We start from the raw sequence: 27,592 nt of genomic DNA, 5'->3' as shown, positions 1-27,592 counted from the left end.
AACCAAAATTGACCAATGTATGTATTTGATTATTAGCGGTAGCATCATGGGAAGGGAGCCATTTTGGAGCATGGTGGACAGTAAGAGATAGTGGAAAAGGGTGCATTTGTTAATATTTACTTGATCATGTAGGCCGTTGTGGACTTTTTAGAGGCAAATTAAGAAACAAATATAAGTGGAAATTATGGATGCGGTAAAAGCGTTCAATGCGGAGGTTAGTGATGAAAGGTTTATCGTTTAATGCCTGGAACTGACGCAGTTTGGAAGGCGTTGATACAGATAGAAGCTACCGAGAAATGTTAAATGAGTCCCAATATAAATAAACTTCCATCAGAAACCTAAGTTGCATCTTGTACCCCTTTAGTATCATTACGTTTGTTACGGACGATGTAATTCGGTTATAATAATATTTAATTACTGATAATACTCGGTGTTGTGCTTTTAGCAAATTGCAAGTAACTTACTCTTTCTCATTAATTGTCCTTAATATCCACTTCATGTCGGATTGTAAATGATTATTTAAAACGTTTTTATGGGTATTTAAAATTATATTATTTACAGACTTTCACATATGAAATAAAGCTAGACATTGATATAGTCTGTATCATACGTGGACTTCAGAAAACAGTGTTTTTAACTAATAGTAACAACTTTAGAGAATCATATAATTTATACCCATATAATTATTTTCATCTATGGAAAAATACGCGGAAGAAGTGTTATCTAGGATAAAATGTTAGATTATTAATCGTTTTTGGTCATTGATGTTTTAGAAGTGTGTACATCTTTGTTATAATTGTAGGGTTTATTGGGCTGTCTGTAGTTGTACTGGCTCAGTTAAATGTATTTTCCCCCCTGTATTAATTGTGTATTTCTTTAACATTCATATGTAGTACAAATTAGGTTTGTTTAATTTAATTCTCAGTATATATATCTGTTTGGTGCATTAAGCATAAATAGTATAAAACTTTTTCATGTACTTGGATAGTATATTCTAAAGAGGGTACAGCGTATTTTCACTGCATTATAAATTTTAGTTTCTTCATTATGTGACCATAGTATTTAAGAATGCTGAATTTATTTTGCAGCTTTCCGCATTGTATGAAGTCAAACCTCCAATTTCCAAAGCAAAGATGACATCAATCACAAGAGGTGCCATTAAAGCTATTAAATTCTACAAACATGTTGTACAGAGTGTAGAGAAATTTATTCAGAAGGTATGGTTACACTTAAATTATTTGAATTCTGATTTCTACATTTATGACTTTTCTTACTCCTGTCTGATCACACCACGGCTTATGACTCATCGTCACTCATCCTTTGCATGGATGCCAACACTGTTTGGAAATTACCTGTTATTGTATCCATTTTCAGCTACACGAATCCTCCCACATTTACATTGGTCTTCTAAGTTGCCTCAGGCCTTATTTCTGCCCCCTCCCACAAATATGGGCCAATATTTTAGTGTCAGTCTTGAGTTTGTATGTTTGAGGGACCAGTGATGAGAAGAAGGAAAGCAAAGTAAAATGGATATCAATAAGACTAAAAAGATTCTGGTTTCCCAAACTTATCTTTCTCACAGTACTGTTGGGTTTTGTTTTGTCATTTTCTTACCCTTTATCATAAATGCATTTTTAATTATGTATGTAACTGGTGCTTTTATAAGTTTTAAATGCCTAATCCTTAATTATTTGTACCAATTTTCTAATGTTTGTATTATTATGATTTCAGTGCAAACCTGAGTATAAAGTACCAGGCCTGTACGTGATTGATTCAATAGTTCGGCAGTCTAGGCACCAATTTGGTGCAGAAAAAGATGTTTTTGCACCTCGATTTGCAAAGAACATGCAAACCACCTTCATAAATCTCTTCAGATGCCCTCCAGAAGATAAGGTAAGACTAACTACAAAGATCAAACAGTAGTTGATCTTTGACAAAGGTTGCTGCACATGTAGTGTAACTTGCAGATCATCTAAATTCATGCTTGTTTGTTATGAAATGACTCATTCTTCGATGTCATCTCAGCTGTGTATTAACTTTTAAACCAGCTGACAAATTTTTACAAAATATTTATGTAATCATCCTGCAACTAGAGGCCACACATACCATACCAGTCTGTATTTTTTAATGTCCATCAGTTGATAGTATGAATATGACAGCCATGAGAATTGTTAAGGTAGAGAAACATCAGCCTTACTTAATGCAATATTTTGAAATTCTGTGTGGTAATAGATCTCTAAAAAAATGTGCAATGTAGGTTAAGATAGCTTCTCTGTAATATGTGGAAGACGGTTGGATACCTCCAAGATACCTATATTACCTTTTGATTTGATGATAGGAACTAATGATTTGTTGAAGTGTGGAGATAGATATTAAACATAATTTATAATCTCTTTTGAAAATTTTTTTACATGTAAATAATTTAAGACATGGTTAAAATGAGAGTTAATTTTGATGGACATAACATAGGTTCAGAACTATTTGAATGTCATGTCAAGAATCAATTTATAATTGTTCCTAGCTTTGTCTTATAGACTGAAACATTTGAAAGAAAGTGGGCATAATTCGTTCTTCTCACTCATTTTTCAGAGTAAGGTTATTCGAGTATTGAATCTCTGGCAGAAAAATTCAGTTTTTCAGTCTGAAGTAATTCAGCCACTATTTGATCTGGCGGATCCAAACCATCCCATTCATAAGGACCAGCAAGCAACTGTGTCAAACACTAGCAATGGGTCCATATCAGGAATTTTGAACTCAAGCAGTGTCATGAAGACTCCACCGTCTGCTGTGAACAGAACGCCATCAAACATCAACAAAACTCCTCTGAATGCTGGAAAGCCAGAAGCCACAAGTACACCAGTGTGGCTGAATATGAGTCAGACACAGATGGAGGTAACAAGTAACACCCTTCTGCAGTTGTTTGGACAAGCAGGATTTAATCTCTTATCAGGAAAATCTCAGGTAATGTTACTTCTGGTGGGGGAGGGGTCATGTTCTCTGAACTGCATATGTTTTATAGTGATGATGAATTGTGAAACATGGAAGGAATTATCCCAGTAGTTGCCTGGAGGGACTGAGGAAAACCATAAAACACCTCGGTCACGACAGTGTGTCTAGCCGAAATCCGAACCTTGGTCCACCAAAATATAAAACAGTAGTGCAAGCATGAAAATATGTATCAACCCTTTGTGTCAACTATATTACATTGCTGTCGAGGGTTTAATTATAAAATGTTTCAGGGCAAATGAGGATAGAGGGAAACCACGCAAAATTATTGGCTTTTAACATATTTTGAAAACTTAATTTTTTTTCAAGAAAAGTTGCATTCTACAATAACAGTGGCAGATATTATCTGTAAAAGAAGTTATTTTCAGTGTTAGAATTCTAGAATTTTTGTGAGAAATTCTTAGCAGTGGGTTGCAATAACCCTTGCTATTTTGTGTTGAAAAATCTGAAGGGAAGGGAGGAGGCCTGGGTATGTGATGAGAAAGGGGCATGTGAGTTGGATTCTTGTGGCCCAGGACAGTCCAGTGACAAGTTCTTTTGAATGTGGTGTTGTACCTACAGGTTCCGTGAAAGGTGGGGGATTTCTTGATGAGCTATGTGACTGTCAGTTTCTCAAGAATGATTCTGCTCTATGAGTGAGTTTGTCCATTGAAAAATGTAATGAGAGGGATCTACTGTACAGTTTTAACAGTATTAGGTTGCCCATTCTTGAAGGCACTGATTGCTACAGAATTACTAAACCTGAATAATTCTGTGGTACTGGGCCTTTTTTGAACAGGTGGTAATCATTCAGATATTCAAAAAATTACATGCTTCTATTGAATTCAGAGGTTCATCGCCATGTTCACAAAATTAACAGTTGGAACGTATGCTGAGTCAGTTGAATCCCTTCCACACCTTCCTGTAAGGTCTGTATTAATATTATTCTATCATTTACATCTTTTTCAAAGTAGTCATGTTATTCAACGCCATAATCATTGGTGATTAACTGTATGTTGGGTTGTGTTTTCCAGACGCAAAACCAAAGCAGTAACAACATGGATGCAAATATAATCCAGCAGCTGCAACATTTGCAGCAGCTCCTTATGAAACAGCAGGACTCGTCGGCTAGACAGGAAGCGGACCAAGTCAAGTTCGACAAGAAACTCTTGGACTTCGACTATGGGTCGGATGACGACGATGAAAATGCAGCTCCATCTCCGCAGCCACAACAGTCCACTGGCTTAGAGAGGTACAAAACATGAAGTTGTGTGTGTAATAACGTCATCAATCCCAGAACAATCCAGATGCGGTTTGTGGGGAATAAAATGGCAGTGAGGCAGATTTTTTCCTGAGTAATTTAGTTTTCTCTTGGCAGTCATCATTTCACCAGTAATTTGTTTTTATTTGGCGGTGGGGGGGAAGGGGCATTTTGACATGGCACTGTACCCAGAGGACTTGTGCAAATATGAACTGTTATGGAAACCTGAAGGCTATTGTAACTTCATATTTTTGTTGGCTGTTTAGTGTACATGAATTTTGAAGTGTGCATGTTTGTGCAGCATATTATCAAATCCTGAGGTGATGCGGCAGCTGCAGAATCTGCAGCAGCAAATGAGTCAGCAGCAGATGAAACAGCAGCAGCATGAAATGGAAGAAAAACTGAGAAAACTACAAGAGATGAAGCAGCAGGAAGAAGAGTTTGATAAACACCTGGCTCAAACTCTCCCTGTGAGTGCCTTGACTGTGTATAATATTTTTCTGGGGTCTGAGAAATGTGATACTGTAAGACTGCATGCTCACATCATAAAGAAGAAACTGTCTCGTAGAACATACAGCCTAATTTTGCGGCTTGTAACTGTTGTTTGCATTTTGTCCACATCATTATTGGGCCGTAGTTCTAAAGTAATGGTTTAGAATGTAAGTAATTTTAATGTAGTTGAAGACGGAGGCAACGAAGGGTTTATAAGTTTGGGGTTGAGTTTGTAGGCCGTTGTTACTCAAGTGTTAGATTAGTTAAATATCATAATTTGAAAATGGTACAGTATTTTTTTTGTTATAAGACCACTTTATTCTCTACTGGATTTTCACTGTTAAAGAATTACTCATGGCATCCCTGTTACACATTGGAGTCAGTGTAATTTGTAACGTCTATATCGAGTGTGTATGTTGTTTATATATATGAAATTCTGAGGTCTGTTGATGCATGTCAGGTTTCTATAATTCTTGTCAATGATATATATCCTTTGGTTTACCGCTAGAGCTATTGCAGATGCCATGAACTTTTATTAGTGTGTGGGATTTGAGGGTTGCACAGCGGTGAGTCTGAAGATGGCTCTCTTCTGGATTGTTGCTCCGTGTAGTCTGGTAGAAGTTTGCTGATGTTTCAGAGGTTCTTGCTGCCTCAATGATCAGGGTGATGTACTGTACTTCAGATGTCATGTGTGTAATTAGATACTGAAATTAAACAGAAGACTTGTGAGGATGGAAAGAAGTAACTTCTGCGTATTGAGAATTTGTGAGGAATTTCTGAAAAGCAATGACTCCAGTGTGGATGGAAATTTAATTCAGTTCTTTGTTATTGGCATGCTGTATCAGCAGCCAGAAGAAATAAAAGTGGCATTAATGTCTTAATGACTTAGTAGTTAATAGTGACATAATATGGGTCAACTAGTACACATTTTTTATGTGTCAAAATAATAACTGAAATATGTGTTATCTATTTTCTTTTTAGAATCTTCCCTTTGCATCTGAATGTGAATTAAAACCCATTGAAATCAAACCGCCACAACCTCAAATCATGCGATACGACCAGCATGATTTTGACCAGCATAAGCCAGCATACACTTTCCCTGTCATGGACATGTCGCAACCCCCTCCAGGATACCCGCCAACTCTTCCAGTTGACCATTCAGCTGGGGGACATACTTCAGTACAGAAAGATGCTCTACATGAGGATGGAGAGCAGGCAGATTCTGAGGTGGAATTCGTGGAAAGAACAGGGTAAGCAGTGTGGATAGGATACAAGTTCAATTGAGAGTCTCTGCTTACTTGTTAATTTTAAATTACTGCTTATTCAGCTGTCATGGATTAGTTTCACTGGCCAGTTCGAATTTAGAACTAATTCTGAAACATTTTGTAGTACTCTTTGGATGGAGGATCACCCATTTGCAAGGGTCTGTTCGCACAAAAATGCAGATGTGTAAGTTTTTTGTAGGTTTCCATCCTACACTTGTACTGTTGAAGCAGTCCAAGAATGTATGTACCTTACACCACGTTACCACTGTGACTGGCTGTTGCTGATTTCATTTATTGAATGTATAAAATTTAGAGAAATAGGCTGTGAAACTGTGAACTGAATTGGACTAGCTGAATACAGGATTATGTGACAGGCTTGTGAAGACAGTGATAAACCTTTGGAATTTTTTGGTAAGTATCTACTGCTAAAGCAAGATTCTGCAATGTAGAATTATCTTTATGTACTGAAATGGTCAACACTTACTTTAATATGGTGCCTTCTACAGCATACATTGCAGAATTTGATTTTATTAAGTTCCAGGGTTGAGTGTTCCTTCCACAGAAATATTTTAATATAATACAGGGAATATGTGTGATTTTTTTATGATTTTCTTTGTATTTCTGACAGACCTGATACAAACTGTATAGAAATTATCAACTTAGATCGAAGTCGTTCAAGAAGTCCATCATTGAGCAACTCTAAAATGTACCGGCGACGGCGAAGTCGGTCAAGGTCTCGTGATCGAAGACGTGGAAGAAGGTCACGATCAAGATCTGCTTCTGATGGGGGAAGGTCACGGTCCCGATCTCGGCGGAGAAGGTGAGTTATATGTCAGATCAGAAATAGGTTGTATATACGAGGAAGGGGTTATAAACATCAGTGGGATATTGTAGCAAGAAATTAGCCACTGGTTTGTGGTTTGCCAAAAATGGTTTCATGAAATGTTTTGATGTCTATTGTTCCAGTCTCTATACCTTCCCATGACATGCCGTATCATGTCAGCAGTATATTTCTGCAATCTCCTACCATGGTTTGCATCCCGTTCTTGAAGAATAAGACTTTATTCTTCAAACAATGCGTATATTTTGTGTCCAGACGAGACCATGAACAGAAAATTTCTCCCATAATCAAGTACGCGGGTATTTTCATGAGATTATTCCATACAAAGATTGATGTAAAAGTGTAGTTATAAGAATCTGGCTTAATTTACAGAACAAGATCTCGAGAACGAGACCGGGAGAGAGAGAAGGAACGAGAGAGGGAAAGAGAAAAAGAGCGTGAGAAAGAAAGAGAAAGGAGAAAACGAGGTTTACCTCCTATTAAGAAGGATCATTTATGTGGTGAGTTGATACTGTAATATTAGGGCAGCCCACATATCATTTGAATGAAATGAACATTGGGAATTACAATACAAATTGAAATATACTTTGAATTATTATTTACTTCTGAAAACATTTTTGTTCTTGGGTTGTTAAATTGTGAAATGGTATCAAAACATTTGTACGAAGGGCAGCAATTGGAGGTATTTGAAAATGGCATGCTATGGAGGGTGTGTTTTTCCTTGAATACATTTTTCTAAATAAGATTGGCCAATAATTGAGGTATGTGCCTTACTCATGATGAGGTTGGCTACGCTACTTACTCCAAGTGCCATCTTAACTTTCACAACATCCTTTTCGTTTCATATACCTGCACTTGATGTGTAAGGTGCTGTACACATGTTCTGCTAAGCATGAGTACTAAAGGATTATGATCTTTCACTGTTAATGTAAAACTGAAAACAATTAAAAGGACAGTATAAATTGTTCTCCCACTGACATATTTTCTGTGAGGTATTTATTTTGGTTCTCATACAAGGAATAGTACATAAAAATTAATAACTTGTTTTCCAGTGTGCAGTACCACACTCTGGGTTGGACACCTGTCAAAATTGGTACACCAGGAAGAACTGTCGGATACTTTCGGTGAATATGGAGATATTGTGTCTATCGATTTGATCCCTCCTAGAGGCTGTGCATTTATTTGTATGAATCGGCGACAAGATGCATACAGGGCACTACAGAGGCTGAAGAATCATAAGCTGCAGGGCAAGGCCATTACGGTGAGTAGATCTTGTTCATTCCGGAGCTGTGGTACATTTGTTGCAAAAAGTACACAAGATAGATATTTATAAGTCAAATAAAGTATGGTCATATTATAAAGTAGTGATTGTTCTCTGAACTTTTTCTTCCTTGAAAAATCACATACCATATTTGCTCAGATGAACTGTCTAAATTCAGTACTTAATTTGCTAATTCTCTTTCTAAACTAACCAACTCCCTGGTAGCAGAACCTGCAGGTCCAACACCAAAGCCTGCCACCAGCCATCACCATCCATTTACCATTTACCATCCAGGGTTGTGATTTCGTGTAGACTTGCAGGTAGATACCAATATTTCAGAGGAACATACTATCTGAAGATGGAGACAGTACGTTTGTCCGAAACGTTGGTATCTACCTATGAGTCCACATGGCATCATAACCGGAAGAATATCATCGTCTTGATGGCTGTTTTGTTGACGTATCACTTTTTGTAGTTGGCCTGGGCTCCTGGTAAAGGAGTTAAGGGAAAGGAATGGAAGGATTACTGGGAAGTGGACCTTGGTGTTTCTTATATCCCTTGGGTAAAACTTACTCGGGATTCTGATTTGGATGCTGTGGAGGAAGGTGGCATGATTGATGAAGAAACCGTTCCAGAGTGGATTAAGAGTAAGTATTGTCAGATTCATGATACTTATTTAGGACTGTGTTCATAGCCCCGTTAACTTACATCAAAGCACAGCCATGTTGTATTGATGCACTTTTTCGCTCACAGGCCACATGCAACAGCAGCAGCAACAGCACCAGCAGGAACAGCAGCAGAATTCTGTTCCATCCACTCCAGTGCTAGGCCCTGACCAGATATCTGCTGCAGACATGGGGGTCTCAGCCCCCCCTCCTGGCTTCATTCCACTTCCTGAAGGTTTGCCCGTACCTGCCTCTGCCATCCCCACTACCTCAGTGGCACAAGGCGTAGGAGTCGACACATCACAACCTCCACCCCTGCGACCACCAGAGGGAGGATTATCTGCTCCAGGACTGCCAGGGATTCCAACCGGAATGCCTGGAACTATAACGGGTGTACCGCCACCGGGTGCAATGCCTATGGTATCACCTTTTGCTCTTCCCAATGTACCTCGTAAGTTGTGTCTCATACAAGAGATTCTTTTTTATTTTAATCTTTAAAGCATCCACATATCCTGGATATTAATCATGTTTGCTTGAAATACCAGTAGCAACCGTCATAGTTTTATTGTTTTAGTTTTGAGTGATGACATTATGTCTAACAACGATCAGAGAAATTTACAGCTTCCATTTGAAGTGGTGGCTGGCCGAAGAGTCTTGCGAAAGAATTGTGTACTTAAAAAATTGTTAATTGTCATTTATTCACACTTATACAGATATAAGGCAGTATTGTGAATAATTAATTCAGAAATTCTGATAGATGTTCTCAAGGTGTTTAGGTAAGCATGAAACTAAATTTGAAGTGTGTCTTGCCTGAATATCTCATATCCAGTTGTAGGGATGTAGATGAAGTTGGGAATTTGCTTTCTGGTTGATGGATGTAGGAATGTTGATCACAACTTTGGCCACTTTTTAGGGCCATTTTTCTCTGTTGAGAATCAGTCTGTGGAATTCCTCACTGTCTTCATACCAGATGAAGGGGAAGGTAGTTTGCTCATGAGCCCATGAGGTAAAATATAACAAAATGTAATACCACATTATTTATGAAAACATGAAGATGAATGTTTGTGGTACTGCAAAGGGACGGCAGGAAGTAGGGTGTCATCTCGTTTCTTACCAAAGTTTGCAAGATTATTGTGAGAATTTTGAGGTGTTGTCAAGATATTATTTCCTGGTGATTCTCTGGGTATTCTACTTGATTTTTTTTTCTTTCCTTATTTGTTGCTGAGCTTTGCCATAGATATTTTCACTAATATATTTTATAAATGTTGTTTATGAAATCATGGATAATTAAGTTTCTTATAATGTAGAGGCTAACATTCACTTTTGAAATGTAAAAGTTACGATTTTGTCCACAGAAAACTTTTGTAGGTTATACAACTGATCAAGGATGATTTGTTTCTGCACTTCTGTTCTTCTGTTGTGCCTTTTTTGTAATCTTGTTATCAAGTTGCATATATCTGTCCGTCCATCTCTTTTTTGCAATTCAGGCGTTGATATCAACTGATTTTCATGTTGTTGTTAAACACTATGAACAGAATGCCATTGAAGGACTATCTTTTTCATTATTTTTTCTGTCTTGCTGTTTTCTCTTTCTATCTGGCTTTTTCCTTTCCATGTTACTTTTATTCTTTTTGTCTTTTTTTCCCTCGTTCTAATTCCTGACAGCTTTTAATGTCAGCAGATGGCTAGTGACTTGCTGATAGTTTTATTGTTTCTATTCATCTGGTCTCTTAGCTCCAATGGGCATGGCTATGGGCCATGGAATGATGCCAAATGTCCCAATTGGTGTTCCTCCTCCAGCCATGCAGGGTCTGCTGATGCCACCTACTGGACAGATGATGCATCAGCAAATGATCGGTGGTGTGCCCCAGCCAGTCAACTCCCCCTTCAATGCAGGCCGTAAGTACTTTTGTGGATACTCTGAACACTTAGTTCAAATTACAATTCATTGACGTTTATGCCAGCATGCTCCATTTCCACTCTCATTTACCTGCCCACAGATATTTCAGTTATAATTTTTTCTGTTCTTTCCATATTTTGTGTACTGGAAGTTGTACTTAAGGAGTTAGTTCTGCTGTTTTATATTTGGGAGGGCCCAGTTTGATTTTTGGCCCAGAGGCCAGCTGTTCTTATTGATGTCTCCCTCTCCCCCCTAGTCCCTGTATGCAAATTCAGTTGTAGTGTCTTCGGAGAGACTGAAGAGAAACAAAAATCTCAGTCATTTTGGCCCCCTGCAGAGATTCAGACTGGGTTACCTTCTGAATGAAAGTCTGGAATGTTGCCAGTACACAGTCATGAATATGTAAGAACTGTGATAACTCAGGTATGTGACAACTTCCTCTTTCTACATTATTCCCTGTGAACTATTATTGTTGTTGCTGCCCTATCCAGTGGACAATTTCAGGGTGAAGTCAAGCAGAACATAAAGCTAACAATCTTTAACTGTATGCTCCCTATATGCCTTCATGGAATGGTACTTAGTACTCTTTAGAACTGTACAGCTTCTCTACACAAGATGCTTGTTCCAGCTGGCACCCCAGTGGGCATCATACCTGGACCCCATCCCCATGGCCAGTTAAGTCAGATCCCTCTTCCTGCTCCTGCAGCCCCCCAGGATAAACCCAATACTGGGCTTCCCCACACAGCACCTCCTATTGGAGTGCCACCTCCCACGTCTGAAGCCAACCTGCCAGGGCTGAGTGAAGCTATGCTTCGTGTCCCTTTCGGAGTTCCGCCAGGGATGCATCCACAAGGTAAATGTGACATACAAATGTGGTAGAGATTAGATAGAAAAATATATTTATTAAACATAGTGTTCTGCACATTAAAGGGATATCACGGCCCTGTCAGATGTCAAAATTAAAAGTTCCCATTAAGCACCATGCTATCAAGGCTTGTAGGGTTAAAATCCCACACATTCTAGACCTTGGTATTGGATGGAGGTGAGTGGTAAAATAAATAATCTGGGTGCTTTACCTCCAGGACAAAAACTCCTCAGTACCTACTTGATAGGTTGGTTGGCCCCAGACTGTAGAAATAGTTGTGGTGGAGGGAAAGGTCCTGTATCTGCTGTAGTTTAAGTGAAATCTGTGAGTTAGCATTTCCATTAAAATAAAAGGTGAGGTGATCAGAGGGATGGAAAGATCAGGGCCAGATTTAGGGGGTTGTAACAGGGGTGGGAGCCTCCACATTTTGTTTGTCCCAGGCCCCCCCACACACACACAAGTGCAAATCTGGCCATGGGAAGGGTAACAGGTAAAGAACTGTCTATCCCAGCAACAGTACATTGTAGCTTGCTGTCACATTTCCTATGTCAGTAATGTCTTTGGTTTATGTGATATGTGTCTTTTTCCTCTATCTTCAAGCTAGTAACATAGGTGGAACATGCAGTTTTGTCCCTGTGTTGTACTTTGCTCACATTGCTATCATTCATAAATGGGGTTTGATTGATGGGCATGTGCAATAAATATGGATAAATGAGTGTACACTCTTACACTGATTTTTGTTGTTGTTGTTGTTGTTGTTATTCAGTATTATTTTGCAGCCCGCAACATTCCCTTGCGAGTAAATGCTGAGGGTGGGAACATGGAGATGGATGTTCCAGATGGTGAACCACCAAAGACAAATGAGCAGGCAGATGGATTGATGAGGTAAGAATGCAGTGCACCTGTCACTGCTTTCATTCAAAATGGCAGTTTTTCCCTCTTTCAGTCTTGAGGTAAACCATATTTTCTCATATGATTTGTTATAATGGCTTATTTTGAAGTTTCCTGAATTAGAGTTTAGGTGATTCTGAACTTTAGTTTTTCCGCATACCTCACTGCGATCTTGAGCGGAGTTTTATACTAAGCTGTTACTGTAATTGACTTAGTGTCTGAAAGGAAAGCAAGATTATGATATCTCTGAGCTGTATTAATGTACTCTGTTCTTTCATGCAGTTCATATTGTGCAGGCAGAAGAGTTATTTGATGTTTGATATTGTTTCTTCAGGATAAGTGACCCGATGTTGGCTGCCTTGGGTGGCAGAGGTGCACCACCATATGGACACCCTCTTGTAGGACAACCAATGCAACAAGGCCTCCCTCCCCACCTAGTGGCTCTTCAGCCACCCCATCTCCAACAACAGATGCAACAACTGCCACCACTGCAGCAACAAGACCATCAGTCACAAACACAACCATTGGCACAGCCCCCACAACCAGCAACATCTGATCAACCGCAGCAAAAGGACAGCTCAAACAAGTTCAGTCAAGAACAGGACTCTTCTTCAAGGGAAGGCAGTGAATTATCAGAAAGGAATCGGAATCGCGAACGAAATAGAGATCGTGATAGAGACAGAGATAGAGACCGTGACAGGGAAAGAGACAGGGAGCGTGATAGGGGTAGAGATCGAGACAGAGATAGGGACCGTGATAGAGATCGTGACAGGGATAGGGACAGAGAAAGGAGTAGATGGGGTGATCGTGATAGGGACCGTGACAAGGGTAGGGATCGAGACAGGGACCGTGATCGTGATCGTGACAGAGATAGGGAGAGAGACAGAGATCGAGACTGGAGAGAGCCTCAGCATCACAATGAGGACCGTCAGCAAGTTCCTAGTCCATGGACAGACCAGGTGCTACCTCAACAGCAGCAAGGAGAGAAGTCTGAGAAACCAAGTCTCCTGGACCGGCTGCGTAGCTTGGCCAATGATGGACACACTGGCATTGACAGGGATGACAACAGGTATGTTTAAATACAGGTAGCCCTCAATTTGTGCCGATTTTGAAACCAGCAAGTCAAAAAGTGAAAAAAATATATTTTACTATTATTTATAATGTTTTACAACGTATCTCGTACTGATTCTTATACTAAATCGTAATTCTTACATCGCTGATTTTGAATAAAAATTATAAATACAGTCATCTCTGCAATTACGTATGTTTCGTTAACGTGAGTGTGCTCCAATGAGATCGATGAATTGGTAAAAGCTGTTTGTGAAATGCAAACTTTTGCATATGCGACTTTGCTCTTATGCAATTTCATTCCTGGCACTTTAAACTTTCAAAGGACTAATTTAGTCTCTGTGGAGGTACCGGGGTAATTTTTACTTCACGATTTTCTATAGGTCTTACATGAACGCAACTATCGCATAACAGCAGAGATGACTGTACACATCAATCACATGAAAGAATCGCAGTCAATCACGGGGACAACGAATTGCCGATTATAAGTGTATAAAATATATTTTTTAAATTCCCTTTATTTTATTTATGTTATTTCAGAGTTTTAAATATAATGCCATTATATTAATTGTCAATGTTTGGGTGCTGGGAATGCATAGCATTGACTTCCCATTGATTTACATTATAAAAGACTTTCAATTTACGCCAATTCCGTTTATGCTGGTTCGTCCAGGAACACATCCCCGGCATAAATCGAGGGCTACCTGCATTGTACTTTAATGAAGATTTGTTATATTATAGGTAGAAGTATACGTGACGATTTCCATAAAATTACGTATACTGTGTTTGCTGTAGACTTCAATACATTTTGTGCCAATGAAGTGATTGACCAAATGCAGTAATTTTTTTTCTCTCTCTCTACACAAACAAAATGCATTAGAGTTTTCTGAGCTGGCATAGCTCAGTCAGTGTAGCTACTGGCTGAGGACTGGACAACCTGGGTTCGATCCACAATAGGGGCAGAGGATTTTTCCTCTAGCCTCTGCGTCCAGACCGGTTCTGGGGTCCACCCAACCTCCTATTCAGTGGGTACCGGGTGTTAAAGCACGGTCGGGGCATGATGCTGACCATTCACCCCTATTCAGTGCTGAGGTCAAGAAGAAATAGTAGCTATACCGCCTCTCCCCACAAGCACCTACATGATGTATAGTGGGACAGCTTTACTTTTTTAAATTTTTTTAGACAAACCACATACAGTATGATGTAGCTGATTTGTAGAGGCTCTAATAATGTTAATTGTAGGGTGGGAAAGAGTCCTTTGTCACTTCAGCTGTTAATGGACATGAGTGTGTGGATTCTGATACAGCTGTCCTGATCTTACTGTACCCCTCACGGTTCCCACCTGCATTATCTTCGTTTCTGGTGAGAAGCATTGGACAGCCTGTGATATGACATGGCCTTTGCTTAAAGAATGGTAATTTATTACAGGTACAGTGGAAGTGTGTTATTGTAGTGCTTGATAACAGTCTAAAAAGTTTGCCAAAATATTGGACTGTTGGTATAGCAGAATCGCAGGTACAGCAGTTGTTTATATAACACAAAAAATCACCAAACATCACATCTAAGATTTTGCTTTATTTTTTAGACTACTTTACGATTCCTTACATTCATTTGCTTTAAGATTCAGAATCTTCAAGTAAGAGTTTACTAATGTCATCTTGATTTAAGTTTACTCTTGACTGAAAATATTTGAATATTTCACTCATATTTATTTTATGCATCTGACGCTGTATTACAAGTCTTTGCAGTTTGTTAAGAACATCCTGATGAGTTAGTGGAATTATAATTCAGTTGCTCCATGTCTTAATCTAAAATAATTATAGATTCTTTAAGGAAAGAATACTTTACATACTGATGCCCTAGTAGATTTTGAGCACATTTGTTCCTGGAAACTGTCTTCAACCTGCATATTGGTTGTGGTTGCTGTACCCCTCCCACCTACAGAATTTAGGTCTGTGTGTTGGCTGATAGTCACTCTTTCTGATATATGGGACGAGAGGCAAGAGGTTACTTTACCACGAAACTTGGTACAAATATCATAAAACCAGAAGCAGCAACTTATGTACTTTTAATACTATACAATTAATTAGGCCACTGGGGGAACTACAAAAACTTAGAAGAGGTGGGACAGTTTTAGTACTATTTAATTCAAGATAAAGACATTTTGTTTGGTGATTTTTAAAAAATATGTAACATTTGTTAAGAAAAGTAGGCTTTTAATTTTTTCTAGGACTTGAGCTAGAAAAGTTTGTTTCATAATTGCATAAAATCTGACATTGTCATGTATGTACTACGAGGTGCGATCGGAAAGTTTCCCAACTGTGTCAATAGCGGGCGAACCGGATGTAGTACGAGCTTCTGCCTTTAGGGGGTGCGGCCTACATTCATAGTGAATCAGTGTGCCAGCCGGCATCATCGAATTAGCATTTGTTTCTTAGTTACGGGCGTTTTGGTAGTGCATTACACCGACCCTCCTGCGATTTCGGAATGGCGTGTGCATCAAATTTTGCCAAAGACTCGCCAAAACGGCTACGGAAACCTATGAAATGCTAAAGCAAGCATTTGGGGAGTCCGCAATGGGTCGTGCACAAACTTTTGTGTGGCATTCGCGTTTTAAAAATGGCCGAACCTCTGTCGATGATGACGAGCATTCTGGACGACCATCTTCGAGCACAACGCCCGAAAATGTTACGAAGATTCGGCAGGCCATTCACGAAGATCGACGTCGTACCATCAACGACTTGTGCGACATTGTTGGGATAGGCTATGGGACCTGACAGCTGATTCTAAAGGAAGAACTCCACATGCGACGCATCATGACAACGCGCCAGCGCACACCGCCCTCAAAGTTCGGCAGTTTTTGGCCTCAAACACCATGGCCGTCATCCCGCACCCTCCTTATTCGCCGTGTGACTTCTTCCTCTTCCCAAAGATGAAAATTCAGCTAAAGGTAAGGAGATTTGAGACGATAGAAGAGATTCAGGCAATCGCAGATGGTGCTTGACAGGCTGACAAAGAAAGATTTCCAGGCTTGGCAGCGGCGCTGGGATCGTTGTGTTCACTCCCAGGGGAACTACTTCGAGGGTGATGGATGAATTTAATACCTGAGATAAGTGTACGGGTTTTTATAGGCGCAGTCTAGAAACTTTCCGATCGCACCTCTTATTTCCGTTTGTAAGATGAATTTGTGGCATCGTGTGAAACTTTGTATGTACATCAATAATGTCTTTGAAAGCTACTCCATTACTACCATTTGTTTACTGTGAAAAATATCAACATGACAACCATGTCAACTTCAGAATTTATAATATAGTGGCCTTGCAAAGTATATATGTATCTGTCAGTATATGTGATAACCGATGAACCATTGCAACTAGGAATGTCAAATATAATATTGACATATATATAGACCTATGTACATATTTATGCAACTTTTATATATGTTAGAAATTGTATTGATGTTGTGAAATGTAGGGTTTGAAACTGTAGTACAGAAGGAATCTATACTAGTAGAGATATTATGAGAGATATAGTTTACTGAGATTTGAGGTTCTCACAGTGGCAGAGATTCCATGTGGTTTTCAGGGTTATGACATCTAGGCTATGAGACTACCCTGAAGACCACAGTTGACACAGTTCATTGAGTTGTGTGTATCTTCTGCCTCTTCTTAGCCAGAATGAGGTCATTGTGTAAATCTGAACTTTTTAAATTAATGCTGCAGCTCAATAGATTAAAACCAGTAACTTCTTGTTCTGAAGTAATTGCAGCCAGCAAAGATCTGTACAGCTTTGTGTTGTGCTTGTGCAAGTTACAGCAGGAAAGAGAACATTCATTTCTCTTGACCTTCTTGAGGCTTGCTAGATGAATGGAATAATTTGAGATGTTACAAGATATTCATGTCTTGTGGCAATATAGGTATCTTCCTACAGAGGTTATATGCAGTTATCTATATTTTTCAAACACACTGAACAGATTTCTGTGTACTTTGAGTGTTGCCTATCTTCAGGTAAATATTTGTGGAAAGCTGTTTGAAGAGGAGACTTAGGATTGTGTTACGTGCAGGTTTTACTGTATGTTTGTATGCAGGGGTAAAGTGCACAGCCATTTAAAATTAATATATTTAAGATTGTCATTAAAAATATTATAAATGTGTATATATACATATTTGTATAATTTAAAATTATTTATTTAGGAAGTGAAAGATCTAAATTGATGGGTTTGCTAGTACTCTGGTTTTTGACAATTTGTCTTCTTTAATTTGGAACTTCATACAGTGATAGATACAAAAAGATGGAAGGTGATAACATTTATTGTTGTAATATCGACTTACAGTATGGAATCTTAGCAAAATATTTGAAGGTTTGTATGATTTCATTATGATAATTATTAAATCTGGGAATGGGTATTACGTAATGAGAAGTCCACAGTTTATTGGTTGTGATTTTAATTAAGTCTATGGAGAAAAGTTCTCGAGAAGTTTCTAATTGCTTAGATGGTCAGAAACATTCCACATTTTGTGGAACCCAGAGGTTTATTGCTGTGTTCACAAGAGCCGGATGCTGGACCCTGTTCTGAACCAGCTGAATGGGTTGACACATTCACAGCTTATGTCTTCAGGGTATGTTTTTAATATTATGTATGCATTTCTTATAAGTTATTTGGTTAGAATATGTTACCCATTTGCTTCTTTAATCATTCTTTCAGTATGAATTATTTAAAATTAACTTGAGATGTCAGAATTGTGGTATTGTTTTCTTTGTAAGATTATGCTGCATTTAAAAATTATTGATAGATCCTCATTACATCTTTTCAAAGACTAATTTTGGTTTTTTTGTCTTTCAGTCTTCCAAATGCCTGCTTTCTTTCTTTTCAAGAAATTTCCTTTCTAGAACTTTATATATTTATTTCTTGTTTCATTGTTTTGCAGTATTGTCCATTTTCTGTATTTCACTTTAATTTTCTTAGCACCTAATTTTAAGATCTTAATAATTTTCTTTTGTGGTAGGGCACATGTCTTCACATGGTGTATTGGGTTTGTTTTATATTGTAGAAATTCATTTTGTGGTCGTGACTCAAGACCACCACCCCTATCACGCCGAGACAGAAGTTCCTCTGCAGAGCAAAGCAGTGAGAGGGAGGGATCTGCATCTGGTCCAAATGCCCCACCATCTTTGTTGGATCTCCCTAAAATTCCTCCACCAGCAATTCAGGAAGGTGGTTCTGATAATAGGAAATCCCATGGAACTGAGGGTCATCAGGGACCTCCTGGACCACGGTTCCAGGGTGCTAGAGGGCCCCCTGGACCAGGTAAGAGTAATGATTTGATTTCTGTCTTTAATCCATGAAAGTGTGGTTATGTTTACCAGATCTTACCATTCTAACATGTCATTTAGTGCAGTATAAGATTATCCCCCTTCTCATCAGTAGATTTCAAAGTAGTAATTTTATAAGTTATCCATACAGACTTGCTAATTGATCATTCTTAATTCAAGATTGCACATGCTGTATATCCTTAATGTTGCTCAGTTATTATTTTTTTCAGTGTTATATCTTAATAATTAAAACTTGAGACCATCCAGAACTCAGTTGTAATTTATATTTCCATTTACTGCTTAACATGTCACTCAGTGTATACACTTTGCCCAGTTAGGTCATCCACAGTACATGTTCATCAGTGCAATACATGTGTTCAATTTACTTACTGAAACATGAGATTACAGTTAACACAAATTACTTGTTACTAATCCTTTGAAGATCAGTTGTAATAGTATATACCACCTGCTTCAACAGTCAGTATTTTGCATTTTGCCCACAATGTATATGTAGGTTTCATAGGATTCCCAGACACAAGTGCAATTATTTCACTAAACAACATTAACTAGTTGATCTTCATAATAGACGCGTTGATTTATGGTGCACGAGGAAAATTCTTAAGAGTTTTAGCATTTCTTGTGGCATTATCAGTACCATTCAACAGTTGTTCTGTTTTACACAACTCCACAGAGCAAAAACGATAATGCAGATAGAAAATTAATCCCATCTCTATCCATTGCTGAAGCCTTCATTTGTCTTCCATCCTCTAAAATTAACCTGAGACTTACAAAACTCCAGTGTGTGGTAACAGCAATACAGCAGCATAGTAGCACATGTCTGGGATGTTTGTTTCAGGTGGCCCTGTTTTCAGTCCAAGGGGTCCAGGGCCTGATGGATTCAGGCAACCAGGCCCAGGATTCAGGCCTGATAGTGTTCGGCCACCTGGTCCTTTCCCACGAGGCGGTCTACCTGAGGGCATAGACCGGCATCCTGATGGATTTGGACGTGAAATGTTGCCCAGAGATTCTCGGCCAGAAGAATTTGATTCAGAAAGGAAAGACTTTGATTCTAGACATCCACGACCAGAAGGTTTTGAGCCACAAGGGCCTAGACCTGAAGGTTTTGAGCAGCGGATGCCTCACCCTGATGAATTTGAAGTTTTTGGCCCTAGGGGTCCCCCTCATCCAGATGACTTTGACATTCACCCACCAGTCCCAGATGATTTTAATCCACGAGGAATGCATCCAGATGAATTTGACCCACGTGGCCGACGACCTCCTGATGGTTTTGATCCTAGGGGACCCCCAAGAGAAGGATTTGATCCTCGGATACCACATCCAGAGGATTTTGATCCTAGGGGTCCTAGACCGGATGGTTTTGACCGCAGGGGCCGGGGTCCAGGACCAGAGTTCTTTCCTTCTCGTCGTGAATTTGGCCCAAGAGGAATGATGGGACCTCGGATGGGTATGGGCCCTGATGGTTTTGGGCCACGACCTTTACTACGTGGACCAGGTAAATATCGTTTTCTTTTGTATGAAAATTAAACAAACTAACAACTTTCAAACCTCTAAATAAAGAGATTATCTTTATCATAAATGAAGCAAAAATTAGGCATCTTAACAAAAAAAGGAAAAGTGATGTACATAGGATGTTAATTTAAAATAGTCAAAGCAGTAACAAGTAACTGGAAGGTGTGCTTCAATGGGGGGAAGGGGGGGGGTTGTTTTTGTTGTTTTTTTCTCTTCCCCATCGTCATCCCTTGTGTTCATTTATTGTAGACACATACCTAGCGTTAGAGAAACAATGGAAAAGCTCCAAAGTACAAATTGTATAAAAATTGAGTCGGTCTGTGGTAGATAACTTGCAGGTAGGCGGGGGCATTGCTTTTTTCATGTACATTCACTTTTTAAAAATAATTTACAATAATTGATGTCACTGTGTTGTGTGCTGCTGACTTATCTCACTTGACAACAGTTTTCAGCAGTACACAAACAGCAATGTTGCAGGAGTAAGAAATTATTGGTATTTGATCTACTTATTCATGCACTGTGTATGGACAGGAGAAAACTATGTGCTCATAGTCAACTATGATAGTCTGGACGAAATACCAGTAATTGGCCAAACTCCTAAAGTAATGGCCATAACATTTTGTAACAGCAAGTGAGTGGAACTTAACTTTTGAAATGTGTATTACAAATAATTATGTAGATATGAAGTACATAGATGATACTGATGGTAAGTTATGTTCAGCAGGACCCATGTTCCATCCGCGAGGTCCACCAGGACCAATGGGAATGCGAGGACCGGGGCCTCGACCGGGTGAGTTAACCTCTTCACTGTAGTTTGTTGTAGAAGGCTGTATCTGTTTCTTGGTATATTTACATAGCTACGACAACATCATTAATTTTCACAAGTTTCTGGACTTTCACAAACTCATATTTCCAGTTTCTTTAGATTGGGTGTCTCTTTTGTTGTCAATTTTTGTTACCAGTCTTATAGATAATTCAGACCAGATCCATAAGCATTCCTTTGATCTGTTTCTAAGAAATTGAGCTGAATGTCATGGTTAGCATTCCTCTGTTCAGACATTCTGACTGTAAGTCCTGTATTGTGCATTCAGTGCAGTATACCATGTGATCGAGCAGAACAGCTTAGTATCCACTGTTTTTATTGAATTTCACAGTTGAGTAGTTATCATTCTGCTTCCTATTTAGGTAATATTTATTCTCACCTGGCTGTGAATTTATTATTTTCTTCAGTCCCTCCAGAAAAATGCTGAGTTAATACCTAGAAATGTGCCACAACCATTTTGTCATTTGTACTAAATTATCGGGCATTGTGATTTGTTGTGGTTTTCGTCAGTATCTACTCTTTTTACTGAGGTTTCTCGTAGTTTTCCTTTGGCCCCGCAGGCAAATGCTGTGATAGTACCATAATATTGGCCATGACTGTTCCCTTTCACATTAATTCCAATTCATCATTTTCCCATTCATTGCCATATAATATCTGCAGTTGAGAAACTAACAGACTTCATGAGGCAGAGTCCTTCTTCAGAAGACAATTAATAGTTGCTCAGTTAATCAAGAGCCTTTGGTGGAACCTGAAGGTTCACTATTTGTTCTTTTTCTGTTAGTCCCCTAGCAAGTCCATTGTAACACCTCATGGAGTGATGAAGCATGGCAAAATTTATTTTCATAGCAAATAACTGTTGTGTAATGAGGTAATTGTTTACAATATTAAATTTGTCTTCAAAAGTAGTAGTTACTACAAACTATTCAGAACTGCAAAGTGTTTTTACAAACAAGTTTTCCTTGTGGAATATTTCGATGATAATGGGAAACTGCCAGGAGATGGTTATCTTTAAAAAAAATTGCCATGGTAAGGTGATTCAGTACAATTCACTTGAGATTTCAGTTTCTCACAGCAACCAGTCTGAAGACGGATGGCTGTCTTATGGATGTTGCCCAACATTTCAGAGGTTATTGCCGCAGTTATCACCTGAATGAAGGAGGCAGTAAGCTCCCCTGAAATACTGGGCAATATCTAGCAGAATACATGATGCATAATCCCCAAAGGCAACCATCTTCAGTATAATTCTGTCTGTAAAGGGACTGGCTACAATTTGAAATACTAGAGTTTGTTTACTGATATTGTCCAATTTTTTTTAATACAGGTATCCCAAAAAGATATATATACACAGAAATGAGATATACAGAAAGCTTATAATTATCAGACCACAAAATTTTACACTTTTTGAAACTCTCTTTTGCAGTGCAATGTCCAGTGATACAAAGATTCACTGCATTTCTGTTTTTTGCATGCATGGTTATTTGATTCTGGATCAGGGAAGTCTTAGGACTTGTATTCAGCATATTGCACAAAACTTAATAAATTTTAAATTGGTGTATTGTTAAAACAGAATTTCATGGCAAAACCCCATAGCATGCCTAGAGCCCTAAGGAGGAGGATTGATCATAGGGAAACAGGTTGTGAAGATTTTGATTCAGAGACATGTGTGAAACTGAAATAAAATATAGGGGTTCTTATTTTATTCAGTTAAATTGAAGTTAAGTTAATCCAAGTATATTTTGTTTTAGAAATTAAGTTGCCTCTTATATGAAACAAAAAAATGTTTATTGTGAAATCAGTATAACTTCATCGTCCCACATGTTGTTAAGGAAGGTGGAGTGTCTGGACCTTGTTTCCTGCATGCTGCACATTGTTGCATCTATTTTCAGGAATCTGGATGGAAGGTCAGGGACCACCACCACCTATGTTCCCTCGGGGATTTGAAGGCCCACCTGTTGATGGACCTCCACCAGACAGCTTCTTTGGACGTCCACCATTTGATGATCTTGAGCGTCGAGCAAGGGAAGAAGGAAGACATCCTCGTGGCTGGGAACCACGGGGACCTAGGAGGGGACCTCCAGGGGGTCGTGAGGAGGGAAGGTTCCGAGGGGGGGAGAGGGATGGACCTGGTCCGTGGAGGAGGGATGAGGAGATGGGCCCTAGAAGGGGCAGCAGACCTGAGGATGCAGGTGGAAAGCAGTGTGAGGATGAAACGGAGGCCCCAGCCACACCTAATGTGAAGGGAGAAAGGGATCGAGCCAGAAAGTCTCGATGGAGCAATGTTTCCCCCACAGCAGAACTGGCTCTTGAACCTGTCCCTGCAGATGGGGGAAATGAAGAGGCAATGGAGACAAGTATTGAGGAAAAGAACTTGAGTCAGTTTGCAGAGGAGCCTCGACTGGAACAGGGTGGTGGTGATGATGATTATGATTATGATGGTGGTGAAGATTGTAATCCTCCATCAGTAGTGGAACCCCAAAGTGATGGTACTCCTTGCAATGATGAACAGCCCCCAAGTACTGCTGAGCAAAGCTCGGAAAGTGATGCACCAGGTGGGGAAAATGCAGGTTAACCCCCAGTCAGTCCATTTAGTTGTGTTTGGTTTTGTGTCACTCGAAGAAAGTCTTTGAGTTGTTTGCCTATTAGTGAGTCAAGAATGATTCTAAATGTTCCAATTGTAGCAGCAAGTGCATCGTGTGTCCCATGTGCTGAGGTTGTGAATGAAGTGAACACAGGAAGTTGGTCATTTTAGCAAACAGTGGTGCAATACGTTACAAGAACGTGTTAGTCAGTAAGAATGCATTGTGGTGCTTAGTCGAGTCATCTTTGTTTTTAACTGTCAAACCTGGTCATTATTTTATCCAAGTTTGGTTCAGTACAGTGCCAGTAAAATTGTGCAAAGTAATGCTCAATAAAAGAGAACTTTTATATTTTTATATACTAGAAAACAGTCTCAATCTTTTGGCAAAATTTGGAAGTAGTGTACAAAACCCTCCATTGATTTCTAGTTTTATTTCTTTGGCACGCATTGCTCCCAAGGTAGGTGTGTTCCTGTGTTCACGGACAACGCAGCCAGTCGGCTCGGCGCGCATGGAGGAGGCACGCGCTTGCACTCAAATGGAGTGACAGGTGCAAGGTACTGTGGCTCTTTGACTATGTTGGTTGGTTGTCATGAACTTATGCAACAGTGTCAACCAACGAGAAGGACCTGAAAGTGTTGTCGGAGTGTCCAACGCAAAAAGACATTTGAAATTCTGGCACCATACATCTCAGCTTCATGTTTTCATATGGTAGTCCATTCTTGAATATGTGTAAATAAATATGCATACTTTCACAGTGGCATGCCATTTAGTGCTGATTTGGCAATAACTTTGGGTAGGGTTTGTAGTAGATGTTAGATTTTTCAGTGTTTCCATCATGACAAGTTCTCTGTCATGGAGTGTTGGATGTGTTTCCTTTGGACCATAATTTAAGTAACAGATGTGTTGACATGGGGTTTTACCTCATCAATACAGTAATGTTATATAACATTGCATTTTGGGTACTTAAAGAGACATTAGATTTCCTCATTGCATTTGGAATAATTAATTGGTAGGAAGAAAAATGTTAATAACTAGGTATAATTTTAATGATGAAACTGCAATATAATGACAGGCAGTACATTGATAACCATTTCATTGCATCTGGCATTACTGTAAAAATATTGTAATGCTTTAAATATTCATGCCTCTTTACTCTTCTGCTTTTAATATGGACATAGACAAATTATCTGTAGTTTAGGACCAGTCATATATAGGTCATGCTGTGTAAATAAGAAGTATCTGTATTATATTATGATGATACAAAAATAATAATTCTTTGTTTTTCCTTTTCTTATATATATACAAAAAATATTTTGCCTCTTGAGAGTTGAAAGAGTGTATACTTTGAATGTAATAATGTTTGCATAAACTGATTTGCCTATATTTACTCAGTAAGGATAGAGTAGATTTTACATATGTGTATCTATACAAAGAGAGTAGCTTTATGATGAGAAATGAACTTTAATAGGTTAGTATCTCAAACCCATGGAAATTTAAAATATTTGTTTAGATGTTAGAAGCTATATTCATTACCTTTTAAAATAATGATTAGGTATCATATATGCATTGCAGCTTCCTGGCACATGTGTCTTAATGTATTTCTGTACTAGTTATACATTTATATGTATCCATATTTACTCATTCCACAGTGGAACTGATATGGATTTTGGATTTCAAAGTGTGGTAGGGCCCACAGATCCCTTTATGTTACAATGCATGTTGTACATGGAGAGAAAGAAGGTGTTTGCATGAAAACATGAAGTTGAACTAGGCAAATGGTGGACCAGAAAATAGCTTTGATTGTAATTGTAGTGTATAAGAACTGTAACTTTTTCTTTCTTTCTCTACATGAGTGGAATGTTCTCTTCAGTTGATGCAAAGTTTGCAAATTAGTACCACAAATGTAGATGTGCTTGTATTTTGATGGGTGTTAACAAATCAAGTAATAAAATTTGTGTTACGGGAAACAGGAGTGTAGTTTTCGATTCAGGTTTTGGGACATCTTAAAAAATTAGCTTTGTCATTGGGGCTTGGTGTAGTACTTAACATTGATAAACAAAAAAAATCATTTCAACTCCCACCCAGTCCAGTTGCAGGATAGAACAGGCTTTGTATTAACATTTTCTGTAATCATTATCTACTGTAACTTATCTACAGATCCTCTTCAGTTTAAACAGGATATACCTTGGCTGAACTGTGGAAGTAACTGCTAAGAATATTTCACAATTCTCTGGGCAAATATATTCAGTTTCCTATGTCATTTCCATATCTGCAGACATACAGATACATCCTAAAACATGTTTTATTTTGAATAACAGCTACTGTATGAAGTGACAGACAAAGTCAAGGCCTGGGCCATATGCCCAAGAATGAATTCCATAATAGAACAATTGCCAAGTGCATAGATGCATTGCTGAAGTTTGGAACTTCTGGCTCTGACCATGGAAACATCGCTTGTAAGCATTGGGTCACTTTTCACATGTTAACATCTTAATAAATATTGAATAGATTATTTCCTGTAAACTCAACATCTTAAGAATTGTCACAACTACAGAATTCTTAAGAATTATTATGTCCACAGTCTCCCACTCTTTCTGCCGTGTTATGCTTGTTGATATATTCTGTAGTCACACAAATAATATATATATCACTATAGTGGCATATTTGTCACCATTGTTTCAGAAAGATCAGATATATTGTCACATACTTCAAGTTTGAATTATGTGGTTCTGTGAAAATAGTAACAGACTAGAATGTGTTCTGATCTGAAGGTTAATTGTGTGCTTGGTTTTGAATTTAACCTCATGCAGTTCCTGGAGTACATAGTTCGTTAGGCCATATCCTGAAATATGAAATTCCAGTTTTCAGCATTGGAATATATTGCATGTGCCATGTGTATTTGAAGTGTCTTGCTGTTCAGTCTCTTTTTAGACACTGTCCTTACAAATTTAGCTGTATCATTGTCTGAACACATGTAAATTCAGATTCTGAAATTTTAAAATGTTATGGAGATTGTTGCACCTACATGATAGGAGATTAAAGTATTTATTTTTTTACCAGGCAAAATTACTTTTCATGAAGTGTAAACTATGTCACCTCAGATTCATATATTTTAAAACACTTGGATTTGTGGCATGTAATGGCAAAATTTAAATGTTAGTATCAACATGTATTTTTTATTTTATTATGAAAAAACATGTATTTAAAGGTTCTAAGGACAGTATATCAGAGAGCATATTTGGACCTAAAAGATGTCGATAAACAGTGGACACATGAAAAACTGCATAATGAGTATCATTATTTTTTTATGATCTATTTAGGGTAATTTGTGGCATTTATTAAAATATTGACATGTAGCATGCATGATGGAACATTTCTCTGTGGACTGAAAAGATCACTTTCAAAGGCCAAGATATAGGCAGGTCATTAGGAATAAAAGAAATTGGCTTTGTATTAGGATTGTTAGTTTGGTATAGTAATGAACTTTTTTTAATTTGGGAGCCTTCCTTCAGTGCAGATAACAAAGAAAAGCAGACCAGATTTCCTCATACCCACAATGTCTTTGCATCCCATTCTATAATTTCATTTTAAAACCTTGAAGTGATTTGTAGACATTATGTCAATATATTACATTAGGAACAATGCATATTGCCTAGATACTGAGTTTGTGTAAATTCTATTTCAAATACCTCAGTTATTCATATGATTAGAACAAGTGATTGCAAGATATATTCCCATAAAGGCAGACTAGATCTAATAATATGTTGCTTATACCATTTTCCTTATATTATGCCAGTGATCAATTGTGTGCTATCACCATTTTTCAGTACACTGTCTATATGCTGTAACTGCT

At 38.4% G+C, this 27,592-nt stretch overlaps 1 protein-coding gene across 1 annotated transcript; it reads left to right on the top strand.

The window, feature by feature from the left end:
* Positions 1 to 56: 56 nt before the first annotated feature.
* Positions 57 to 25,706, top strand: Isha (Insulator su(Hw) mRNA adaptor). The gene is made up of 20 exons (XM_087352631.1): positions 57 to 214; positions 1,089 to 1,217; positions 1,732 to 1,893; positions 2,590 to 2,961; positions 4,020 to 4,237; positions 4,548 to 4,716; positions 5,720 to 5,988; positions 6,632 to 6,823; positions 7,217 to 7,344; positions 7,897 to 8,105; positions 8,581 to 8,752; positions 8,859 to 9,221; positions 10,505 to 10,669; positions 11,299 to 11,523; positions 12,315 to 12,420; positions 12,761 to 13,495; positions 18,546 to 18,802; positions 19,664 to 20,320; positions 21,059 to 21,127; positions 23,047 to 25,706. The coding sequence occupies exons 1-20, from the start codon at positions 185 to 187 to the stop codon at positions 23,727 to 23,729; spliced, it is 5,310 nt and encodes a 1,769-aa protein (XP_087208757.1). The 5' UTR covers positions 57 to 184; the 3' UTR covers positions 23,730 to 25,706.
* Positions 25,707 to 27,592: the final 1,886 nt, after the last annotated feature.

This window comes from Zootermopsis nevadensis, unplaced genomic scaffold (genome assembly GCF_977971745.1).
Source record: "Zootermopsis nevadensis isolate Lab colony 2312 unplaced genomic scaffold, Znev_1.0 Znev_ptg000002l, whole genome shotgun sequence".
Taxonomy (NCBI): Eukaryota; Metazoa; Arthropoda; class Insecta; order Blattodea; family Termopsidae; genus Zootermopsis; species Zootermopsis nevadensis.
Note: the sequence above shows the minus strand (reverse complement) of the source record. Positions and strands in the feature narration are given on the sequence as shown.

What these genes read in the sequence shown, in the direction of transcription:
- Isha (XM_087352631.1), top strand. Translation starts at nt 185, where the DNA reads ATGGATGCGGTAAAAGCGTTCAATGCGGAG. An exon ending in TGCTCTTCCCAATGTACCTC is followed by an intron (nt 9,222 to 10,504) that starts GTAAGTTGTGTC and finishes CTGGTCTCTTAG; the next exon opens with CTCCAATGGGCATGGCTATG. An exon ending in CTCCCCCTTCAATGCAGGCC is followed by an intron (nt 10,670 to 11,298) that starts GTAAGTACTTTT and finishes TGCTTGTTCCAG; the next exon opens with CTGGCACCCCAGTGGGCATC.